Source organism: Bos indicus, chromosome 4 (assembly GCF_029378745.1).
Source record: "Bos indicus isolate NIAB-ARS_2022 breed Sahiwal x Tharparkar chromosome 4, NIAB-ARS_B.indTharparkar_mat_pri_1.0, whole genome shotgun sequence".
NCBI classification, from domain to species: domain Eukaryota; kingdom Metazoa; phylum Chordata; class Mammalia; order Artiodactyla; family Bovidae; genus Bos; species Bos indicus.
Window position 1 is genome coordinate 91,711,195 of NC_091763.1, and position 12,544 is coordinate 91,723,738.

Consider the following 12,544-nt stretch of genomic DNA (forward strand, 5'->3'; position numbering starts at 1 on the left):
ACAGCCCTGTGAATGTGCAGGGACCTAGAAGGGGGCCCAAAGCTTACTCTGGGACCACCAGGTACAGGGTCCACCATGGTAAACTCATTCCAAAGCCCAGAAACTTGCAAGCTGAGGTCGGGACAAGCTGTTGGCCCTGTTTTAAGACTCGGGGACTGAACAAAACTGAAACTGCTGCCAAGGCCAGGGATGATGCTGGGTGGCAGTGACCAGGGAGAACAGGGGCTGAAGCTGAAGAGCAAGTCAGACTCTGGTTGTCTGTGAAGAGACTCATCTGAGTACCACTGACAGATCAAGGAATAAGACTTGTCCAAAACAAGCACAGCATTGTAAAGCAAATATATTCTGATAAAGAGAAAGAATTGTCAAAAACTATACATATTTTTACATACATTAATCACCTCACAGATATATATGTTACAAAGTTGGCATCATATTCTACACACATTTTTGGTGCTGTCTCTTTTTCTCAGGAAATTGTGTTGACCTTACCTAAATTTACTTCACTCACATCACACAGTGTACTCCCTTGGAGTCTGGGGGTCCATAAACTGTCACCCTCCACAGCATTATGGCAGGTCTTTTCGTTACATGCACTGCAGGATACCCTCTCTTGGGCACTGTGTTCTTGGACAATGACCCTAGTTGATGCCTCTATGAAGGCAATGCTCACATTCATTTATAATTGTTTGTTTCCATCTCTGTTTCCTCTGATACACAGTAACCAGCTAGGATGCAGAGGCCATGATTCATCTCTGGATCCTGAAAGTCTAGAACAAGTATGCCCTGATCCACAATGACTACAACAATGAATGCTGGCTGAGTCAGCTAATACACAGAACGTTCCAAAGAAAGACGAGAAAGTGTATTTGGTGAGTCAACACTGATTGGCATTTAATCAATTCATGCATTCAACCAGGTGCCAACACTATTCCATGTACGATATTAGTCATGCTAAGAAAAAATAATAATTGGATTATTATCATTAATAATAACTGGATTGGTCTCTGCCAGGAGGTGCAAAGCAAGTTTTAGGAATGAGGGGTATTGGCTGCTTTGATTTGAGCTCTGACGGAGGCCTCACTTTGCCTTCTTATTTGCTCACTGAGCAAATCTGGCACAGACTCAGGGCTATAAGATGACCCCTGGATCACACATCAGTGAAAACGGGCTCCTAACACGAGTTGGCAGCTGCGGACCACTTCACATGAGCCACACACTGTTCTGTATGACTTCATTCAATCCTTATACAATTGTTACCCCCATTGTACAGATGAGAAAACGGGGGCATAGCAAGAGTAACTTACCCAAGATCTTGCAGCTAGATTATGACAGATCTGAAAGTCAAACCCAGCTGATAAGAAGCTCTAACCCACTTCCCAGCACTGTTTGGACTGAGGGATTAAGGGTGGGTTCAACCTATAGATGACAGGCTTTGGTATTTTCCAGTAATAAAAAAAAAAAAAATGAATTCTGAGTGGTTCAACAGTAGGGAAGTCCCAAATGTTCCCATGGAGGTTACATGTTAGCGAGGAAAATGCACAAGCCATTGTTGGGGCCATCTCCACCCTTCGGTTTCCAGAGCACAAGCAAGCCTTACCACAAGGATCACAGCACCGACACTGCCCTGAGGCTGGCAACAGTGTTATTCGACAGAAATTCATGAAGCATGTGGCATATGCTAGGTACTCTGCTGGGTATTAGGATGGAAGAGGATTCTTCTATTGAGAAAAACACATTCTGGTGAGAGAGGTATACAGAGAAATTGGCGTTACAATCAGAATGGCAAGTGGTTCCACAGAGTTAAGCTCATGAGAACACATCACTAAGGATGCAGCAAGCTTGTCTTGATATCTGAACTTGATATCTTGATATCTTAACTTCCCTGGTGGCTCAGATGGTAAAGCGTCTGCCTACAATGTGGGAGGCCTGGGTTCGATCCCTGGGTTGGGATCCCCTGGAGAAGGAAATAGCAACCCACTCCAGTACCCTTGCCTGGAAAATCTCATGGACAGAGCAGCCTAGTAGGCTACAGTCCATGGGGTCACAAAGAGTCCAACACGATTGAGTGACTTCACTTTCACTTTTCTTTCTTTTGATATCTGAACAATGTCCTACCGGAGTAAGCAGACTCAAGCAAACACCACTGTTGGCGATATGATAAGCAATATGCAATGCCAGGGGCGATAAGAATAAGACAGGGTAGAATCCATACCACGGTGGTTGTGGAGGACTAGCAACATAGAGAGTAGGTAGTCAGAAGCCATTCAAGATCTCCTCTCTGATCTTTCAGGCAGAATATGATTAAGTTTGAAAGCAATTAATAAATCAAGCAAAGCCTTCTCGTTGCTTGAGAAGCAGGCAGTACATCCACCACCTTCACAATCATCTACAGCTTTGCCACACATTCTGGAAAAAAACCTGTATTACCTCAACTCCTTTCACTAGCAATACCTGATATCAAACAGCACTTTCAAGTTTATGAAGAACATTCTATCACGTGATGATCACTGACCAGAGGCCTCATCTATTTTACAGAATAGAAATGAATCTTCAAACAAAATCTCTTAATTGAAGAAGGGGAATTTAAACACATTTGTGATCCAAGGTGGGTTTCACTGCATCAAACTGCCATTGTTTACTAAATACTTAACTATAGTGTTAGAATCATAGGTTTAAAAGCATCTATTGGATGCTATTTGCCATTTCACATTAATAGCAGCTGTTGCTACTTAGCCATTCCTAAGCCCTAAATATTAAGCAAGGCCAGAGTGAAGAACAGCTTTGAAATGATGCTCTATTTGATCAAGTTCTGCAGTAATTGTCAAAATCATATACATTTTCTTTGGATCCCTGTAAAGCTTCTGCAGGATCACTGCACCTGCAGTTTCAATTTGCAATTTCCTCAGCCCTCCTTTGAAGTTATTCTTGCCAATTACCTGGTGTTAATATTAATTAAATATGATTTGCAACTTGAAATGTGGTGTTATCAATGGAACTCAGCTGTAGGAATATAAAGCAAAACTTTCAATTGAATTAAAATGTTTCCTTTCATTCATAGTATTTTACAGCATTAATACTTTTGTCAAATTGATTTTTGCCTGCTGGAAGTCATTTTTCCAAAGCAATGAACATCTGAGGGAAAAGGCTGCTCTCTGTATTTTTTTTCCTTTGTCATTGAAAATACTTTGTTTTAATCTCAATGCGAATCCATTGCAGTTAATAGAAACTTGATTCTTGTTCATAACCCAGGAGGAAATAAATGCTTCCTTTTAAAACTGTACTGAGATAGCTTAAAAATATGATCAGTGGGCACTTTTTCATCAGAGAGTTGGAATGAAATTTACTTTATTTCTTGATCCACACCAAAAATAAATTACTATCAAGTGTTTTGGCAAGTGTCGGTCATTTTATATACACAAAAAATGAATTAATTAAACTGATCTATTGCATTAACATTTTGAACAAATTTTGCCAATCCAATGACCTCTGTGGTCCCTTCCAAGTCTGAGATTTTAAGATTAGGAACACATGTCAGACAATAGTCAGAAGCTTCCAACACTTGCAAATTGGGAGGAAAAAAAGTCACGTACAGTAGAAGATTTGACAGAATCAGGTCTATTCTGCCCCCGTAATGTGTGCGATGACAACTTGCAGGCCTGTCATCTTCAATAAACCATTCATAAACATGATGGCTGATTAAAGGGCATGTGTTGCCATACTGTGCAAATTCACAGTGATAAGATACAGTGCTTTCACACATTCCTTTTATCTTCAAAGATGAAGCTTTAGCTTCCTTGCCCCTTTATAATGATCATGGCAGCATTAACATTTATTATCCTGTCTTCTTTTTTAAATAATATAATAAGCTAAGACAAAGAGGGGAAACAACCTGTCTAAAGCCTCAAGGAAGTCATTTATTGAGTCACAAGCTACAAGTTCCAGAGCTTACGACAGAAAAGCATGGGCATGTGTTATTAACCTCCTTATTACAATATCAATGAAAACATCATATCAAATCATTAAAACAAGATAGACATAGAGGACTGTGGTCCTAAGAACCGAGGGTATGTGTAAAATAGGAGATGGAAAAGTCCTAACAACTGGTAGCAACTAAGCTATTCCCTTCCCTCAAGCCAAAAAAGACCAAAGAGAAAAGTAAAAATCAGTTAGGCCAGAAGGACTCTCAGATGTCCATAATTTCCCAGGTGTTACTGAAAAGAACAATAGCTTGGAATTACACAAAGCAGGGGGGCTGAACAACTGGTACCTCCACTGTATAGGGAGTGGCCAATGATTTTACCAGGGAACTTCTGACTGCTTAGAATCCTGGGAAAGCCAGACACAAAGATCCCACCCAGTCTAGAGCCCTGAGTTATCCATCAGGTCACCTCATCTACCCAACTAGTCAAGATTGAGAGAGTAAAACTCTGTGGCACTTCAAAAGGAACTTTTGAGCATATTATATTATGGTCTTCTCCATTACCAAACTCTGTCTACTTAGAAACCCCCCCATCTTTATTGCTTACTGTTTGTCCTCCTGGTTTACCTCCCATCTCTGTCACGGAAATTTTCTCCCTAAGTACACCCTTCTTCATACTATCTCCCCTGTTATGGGTATTAAATTGTGTCTCCCAGAAAGATACACCCAATACCTCAGAATGTGACCTTATAAGGAAATAGGGTTATTGCAGATACAATTACTTAAGGTAATGCTGGGGTAGGGTGGGGCCTTTAATCCAACATGACTGGCATCTTTATAAGGAGAGAAGACAGGGACAGAAACAAGAAGGGAAAAGACAGCAATGTGATGATGGATGCAAAGACTAAACTGATGGATGAATCCAATGAACTCCACTGCATGCATGCTTGGTCACCTCCAAACCTTTGCCACACACAGACCGTAGCCCACCAGGTTCCTCTGGTGATCAATGAACACCACTGATTACCAGCAAATTCTAAGGTGTGGCTCTGCCAACTCCTTGATTTCAGATTTCTAGCCTCCAGAATTGTGAGACAGTTAAGTTTCTGTTGTTTTTAGCCACTCAGTTGGTTATGGAAGCCTTAATACACTCCCTGTCAAGGACAATCCTTGATCCTCTGTCACAATGCCACATAATTTCAGCTGTGCCCTCTGGCAAAGTTCCTGTTCTCTTATGAAAATCTGCTCAATAGCCTTGATTTTTTCATCAAGAACTCCTACCATCTCTCATCATGGAAAACTTCAAAGAAGACTGAGAGCCCTCCCATACCACAAACCCCATCAAGAGAACACTCTGCCTTATTCTTGGCTTTCCATTGCTAAATCTAAGCCACTATTGCCACATCTTCATTTTTTTCATTTATACTAATTTTATTTTCTTCAACTTGATTGAGGTATAATTGACAAACAAAAATTGTATACATTTAAGGCGTACAACTCAATGTTTTGATAAAAGTATACATTGTGGAATGATTACCATAATCAAGCTAATTGACATTTCCATTACCTCACATAGTTGGTGTGTGTGTGTGTGTAGTGAGAACACTTGAGATCAATTCTCAGTAAATTTCAAGTAAACAACACAGTATCATTAGCTATAATTATCATTCTGTACATTAGATCTTCAGAATTTATTAATCCTATTTAACTGAAAGTTTATTCTCTTTGGCCAATATCTTCCATTTCCCTTACCCCTCCCCACAACTAGCCTCTAGCAATACACTCTGTTTTCATGAATTTGACTTTTTAGAATCCTATATATAAGTGAGAGCATGCAGGATTTGTCTTTCTGTGTCTGGCTTTTTTTCACTTAGTACAATGCCCTCCAGATTACCCATGTTGTCACAAGTGGTAGGATTTCCTAAGGCTAAATAATATCCATTATATAGATAGATAGATACATAAATATAGATATACTTTGTCCATTCATCCACCAATGGACATTTAGTTTGTTTCCATATCTTGGCTATTGAAAATAATGCTACAATGAACACAAGAGGCAGATACCTCTTCAAAATATTGATTTCATTTTCTTTGGACATAAACTTAGAAGTGGAATCACTGGATCATGTGGTAGTTCTATTTTTAATTCCCAAGGAAACTCCATACTATTTTCCATAATGACTACATTCATATCAACCATGTACAATGCTTTCCTTTCCTCTACATCCTCAACAATGCTCATCATCCCATTCCTTTATGTAAAGCCCACAAGTGTATCCTCTGCCCCCTTTAATTCTCACTCTACACTCTAATTCACACTCTGCTGCTGCTGCTGCTAAGTCGCTTCAGTCGTGTCCGACTCTGTGCAACCCCATGGATGGCAGCCAACCAGGCTCCCCTCTCCCTGGGATTCTCCAGGCAAGAACATTGGAGTGGGTTGCCGTTTCCTTCTCCAATGCATGAAAGTGAAAAGTGAAAAGTGAAAATGAAGTCACTCAGTCGTGTCCGACTTTTCACGACCCCATGGACTGCAGCTTACCAGGCTCCTCCGTCCATGGGATTTTCCAGGCAAGAGTACTGGAGTGGGGTGCCATTGCCTTCTCCAAATTCACACTCTATACCTTAGCAATTACCTTTCTCACCTCGATTATAAATTTTGTGAAAATGAGCTTCAGAACTACATCTCAGTTCCTGCTTTGGCTCTCAACCAATGTCCTTGACTGTGTTCTTCTCCACAAAGGTATGTACCAGCATTTACAGTTTATTGAGTTCATAATCAAACCATGCTTCTCATTCCAATCAAGCCTTTCCACTGTACCCTCTCTTTTCTATTCATGGTACTTGTGTTTTCCAATTGACCAACATTTCAAGTTTAATTTGTTTTACCTTTGAGCTCTGTGTGCTGTGCTTAGTCACTCAGTCATGTCCGACTCTTTGCAACCCCATGGACTGTAGCCTACCAGGTTCCTCTGTCCATGGGGATTCTCCAGCAAGAATACTGGAGTGGGTTGCCATGCCCTTCTCCAGGGAATCTTCCCAACCCAGGCCCCCCCACATCGCAGGTGGATTCTTTACCATCGGAGTCACCAGGGAAACCCAAGAATACTGGAGTGGGTAATCCATCCCTTCAGGGGATCTTCCCAACCCAGGAATCGAACTGGGGTCTCCTGAATTGCAGGCAGATTCTTTACCAGCTGAGATATCAGGGAAGCCTCACCTTCGAGCTCTACTTCCAATCAATTGCTAAGTTCCAGAGACTTTACCTCACAAGTGTCTCTCAAGTCTGTTCCCTCATCCATTTCTATTATCACTGCCCTCCATGAGGCTAAGATTGATATTGCAAAAGTCTTTCAACTGGTCTCCCCATCTTCTACTTCTTATTAGCACAATCTTAAATATGTACTCTGATGGATTCCTCTCTATTCAGTAGTTTCCTCCACTGTCTAGAAAATGAAAGATAAAATTACTACACTATGGGGTACAATAGTCATCTATGTACCATGTCAAGCCTTCCAGTTTTGTCTTCCATACCTTACTACACAAACTATGATCCAGTCAAATTATGACATTTGTTGATCCTCCATTTTTTTTTTTTTTTTTTGCCTTCTCCAGTAAAAACGTTATAGTCAGGATGCTTGGGGCTGAGACTGTAACAGCTAGAATATCAAGGGACTATTTGTCTTATTTTATCAAATAACTCCTGTCCCTCTCTCCCTGAGAAGGATCCTGACTACAGAAGAGACATCATTGACATCTATGTTCAAGACCATCATTCATTCATAAACTTTGTTCTCCAAGACTCACTAAGGATGCTTCCTCACGTCTCAGATTTTGTTAAAATGAAAAACGTTATAATCAAACCATACAAGCAATGTATCACTAAACAGATTTTCATTTCACTATCATTCCATTATGATCTGTCAGAATTAATCAGAGACAAAACATAGGAAGTCCCAGTCTACACTGAAATTTCATAGCAATTAACATTGCTGAAGGGAGAAATTCTTAACAGAGTACAGGAAAATTTACAAGAGTTGGAAAAATATACAATTTCATTAATAGGCAGACACTCCAAAAAATGAATGCATATATCTCCTTCTCAGTCAAGAGACTAAGATCTTTAAAAACACTGGTAACACACTGACAGAGATGTCATCAATGTTGTAGTAAGAGGAGCAAATGTTACAGAACTAATGAATTTTCATTAGAGTCATCAGATCACTTCAGAATGGGTTAAGTTGCTACCATTTGTCATTCCCATTAATCTCATTGTCATGTAAAAGGTTTAATTTTCAGCTATTTTTGTTCTAGATAAAATCTTTGTCATTAAAATGAGGGATGATTTTGATATTTAATATATTCCATGGCATACTCTAGTGTGGCACTAATTTGGCCTTTTCAGTATTCTGCATATTAATTGACAATACAGCCCTCCTCCATTCCCCAGATAAGTGAGAACTGAAATAGAATGGACGGCCAATCAAGTCACAGAATACTGAAAGGATCAACAGAAAAGAAATGTTGCTGTAATCAGGAGCATACACAAGGCACTAAAATTATTTTCTCCCATACTAATGACTAAGACAGAGACAGTAATCATGAAAGATACCACCTGATCCTTGAAGGTGACAGTTACCAAAGTATAGCAATGTTCCCTAAAAGTGAGAACTAAGTATTTCTTTTTTTTTTTTCTTCTGGTAAGAAGAATAAAACTGCACTCTCACTTTTAACTTTTAAAACAATGCGTTTTATCAGAGTCTGCAACAATGTCCTGTCTTAAATTTTTTGTAGTAATCTGTGGCATGCACACAAAATGTGTCCTCTAGTTGAGAATGTACAGATCACTGCAGAAAACTTCTCATTTCAATACATATTCTATTAGTTGCCTTCTTTTGTTAAATTATCACTTGGGTGAGACCTAACATCAGCTGCTTAAATAATGCATTCAAACCTGCTTTCAGAAGCTACTGTTTTCATTTGAGTGGGCATTTCTCCTAAGGATGAATGTGAGATTCTTTTCCAAGAAGGTAATATAATTTACCATCATTTAAAGTTCAGTTGAATGTTTTGAATCACTTTTATAGCAATAGTGATATAATTTAAAATTCAAAAGAGCAAAGATTATGCCATCATGGATATTTATAACAAAGAATGAATAGCTGTCCCTTAAATAAATTAAACCAATCTATCCAACAAGACCAGGCCTTTTCTACATTTTCTGCAGCAGCACAGTACTGGAACAAATATTAAACACACTAAATATTGTGCATCATAAGTTTCCATGCTTATTACATGCAGCGTAACAGATCCTAGGCATCTTCATATCTTTTAAGAGAAAACCTTATTCCAATAAATTTAGATGTTTTGTCTGCTAATTAGGGAATAAGCCCAAATCATTCCCATGGTCTTTTCCTAAAGCTTCAAAGAAAAACATTAAGTTATCAAAGTTCAAAATTACCCCCAAAACAGCTAAAGGATGCTTTAAATTTTTGGCAAAACATTGCTATTACAGAAAACAATGCAATAGAAAAATATGCTAATTTTATTCAGTAATTCTTAGTAAGAACAATAGCATTTGTTAAGTAACTGGTAACATATCTCCTTTCATCTGAAAAGTTATATTGTTGCCCAGTCAGCAATAAGATTTATGCCCTGAGGTGTCTTTGTCTTCTGGGTCTTCCACATAGTGTAGTAGATTTACAGCCTCATGGATAAATACATACAGAATAAAATGCCTATGGAGATTTGAATGAGAACGTTGAAAAAACCCAGGACAGAGTTCATAAGCACCCTGTTTTAAACAAGTTTCCACATCTTGCCCTTAATCCCACTCACTGTAAGCTTTAGATTAGAGTTTGTAAACCAAGATTAGAGTTTGAGGTAAGAATCAAAATTCAAAAAGTCAAAAATGACAATAAAAATATCACTCAAGTATAGCCTTGGGGGCTACTTCAGTATTGTTTTAAGATGATTACCAGTCTTAATCCCTTTAGTGTTGGATGTTAAATTCTACTGCCTTTTTTAAAATATTTAATGACTTGCTAATGTAAGCTTCCATCTAGAACAATCAAATAGTATGCCATTTATTCAAATATACAGTGGCTCTAATGTGCCAGCAAACTCCCACGTCAAAACAGACAACTTTAAAAAATGTTCGCCTGAGTCAGGAGCTCCACTTCCTAAATTAGCACAAGAGTGTCACCTTGATAGACCATGAACAACAAAACCATTTATAATAAGCCCAGCTTCCCCCTAGAGTGGACAGCCTGGGTTGTGCATCTGTAGGAGCTCTAATTATCCCACACAGATCAGAGAGCTCTTGGGGACACTCAGACTTCCACAGCCTGTCGCCTCAAACACGATCATCTGATAAATATACACTTACCAATCTCCCTCGAGATCTGAGTAAAGGCCTCCACACCACTCTCTCCGTAGTTACCCTCAGAAGCCAGCGTCGACACGTAATTCCACCCCAGGGCCGTCACAATGTCCACCATGGCTTGCGCTTGGTAGGAGTCAGGGGGGACCACCCGGGAGAAGAAGTCATACCTGGTGTTATCACTTAGCTCTGGGGCGGTGGATGCATAGCTGATTTGAGGTATCTGCAAAACAGATGACAGGTCATTTCCACCCATGAGGACTCTTGTCAAATGATGGACTGTTGCACAAGAGATTAAACAGTCAAAGCTATACCAGAAACCTAGACAGAGCAGCCTGCAGCCAAGATAAGATTTCATCACCATCAGTTGCATTAGAAAGTAGGTTATATAGGTCTGTGGGCTCACTTTCTTTCAAAGCACATTTCTAAACAAGAGGGCTTCCCTGGTGGCCCAGTGGTCAAGAATCTGCCTGCAATGAGGAGACATGGGTTTGATCCCTGGGTGGGGAAGATCCCCTGGAGAAGGGAACAGCAACCCTTCAGTCGCAAAAGAGACAGACATGACTGAGCAACTAAAAAATAACAACAAAACAGAAAGAATTTAGTTTTGATTCAGTCCCCATTGTTTCAGAAGCCAAAGCAAAACATTTGTGCTTTTTGTTGTTGTTGCTCTTCTTATTCTGTACATGATAACTTCTGGTGAAGAAATGAGGCAGAAATGAACATGAAATGTACCCACATGCCCCAGAAAAGGTCACCTCCAAAATCATCTTTGGCTTCAGGATATAAAGGCTACATAATGATGAGTACAGCATTTAATACAAGACTTTTTTTTTACACTTGATACCATTTTAGTACTATGATATTTTGGGTAAATTATTTTAAATATATATCTTTGCAAATCTAGTCAGTGCTTATTAATATAATCACTGAGTACCACAATAAGATTTGGGAACAGCTAACCATGTATCTTTTAATTATAATGTCTTTCCAGGCTTCCATCCTCAAAAAAAAAAAAAAAAATCACAAAACAGGAATCCATATTGAAATTTCTTTAGGATAAGAGACTATTTTCTGACATAAACAGGGTGAATTGCTAGAAGATATTCAAAATTAGAGATATGTTGTTTCTCCTAAATAACTTCAAGCTGAGTAGCAAATTAACTGCATGCCATAAATTTACCCCAAAGAGGTTTGAAATGCAATATTTACTCCTATATACAAATGAAGAGTCTTATTCTATCTATGAAAAGTGCTAGGACAGAAGAACACAGGGATGTTAAAGAAGTATGGCAGAGGGACATGCAGGCTAGACCGAGCACAGAAGATGCAGGAAATCCAGCAAAAACATGGGGAAAGACATTTCAGCCACAGGAAACAGCATGTCCAAAGGCAGAGTCAAGAAAGGATATGTGTTGCAGCATTTCTTGTGGTGGGAAAGCAAAATATCAAGGGAGGAACATTAAGAAGTATAACTTCAGAGCTAGACAGAAACCAGAGGATGAAGGGTTACTCAGGTATGACAAGGAGTGTGGACTTTATCACCAAGGTCATGAGGAAGCACAGCATGATTGTAACCAAGGGAGTGGCACAACAGAAATTTTGTTTTAGAAAGATCACATTGGCAGCAGTGGGAAGAGTAGAAACCCTCACATTTCAGGGTCCACCTGCGCAGCCCCATGCCCAAAAATTCTGACTTAGTATGTCTAGACATCTAGGAATCTTCATTTTAATATGTCCTCCAGAACAATCTGATGCCAGTAGACCCATAATGCAGAGATACACTGAATTAAAGGGAAGACATAAGAAGTTGCCTACTAGTTCCAGTTAGAAAACTACTATAGAAATCTATGTAAGAAAGTATAAAAACGGAACTAAGGCAGTAGCAGGTGGCAAAAAAGGAAGGGTGTAGAACCTGTGAGTATCTAAAAGACGAAGAAAGGTGTAGGAAAAAATGGGAAATGACTCTCAGTTCTATGGCTTTGCTATCTGAGTAGATGATGTTTGATATTTTCCAAGGTAGAAGAACAAGAGGAGATTTGGAAGACAAAAATGACGAGTTCAGTTTTTGACTTGTTTCTTCTGAGGTTCCTGTGAGATGAATGAAAGCAACTAAAAAGTGGGCAACACTATTGTGGCATCTGGAGTTTAAGAGATGTGAACTTCATCTGTGATGTGAAAATCCAGAGGTCAGAATGAATCTACGATGCCCTAACTCAGGATGCTTGGTTGAAGATGCA

General features: G+C 39.3%; 1 protein-coding gene across 2 annotated transcripts in view; it reads right to left on the reverse strand.

Moving 5' to 3' along the window:
• The window catches only part of GRM8 (glutamate metabotropic receptor 8), an 850,055-nt gene that overhangs the window by 686,637 nt on the left and 150,874 nt on the right, over positions 1-12,544 (reverse strand). For both annotated transcript variants that reach the window (XM_019959027.2, XM_070788098.1), the window contains exon 3: positions 10,311-10,527. In XM_019959027.2, coding sequence (XP_019814586.1) covers positions 10,311-10,527 — 217 coding nt within the window. The remainder of the gene's footprint in view (positions 1-10,310; positions 10,528-12,544) is intronic.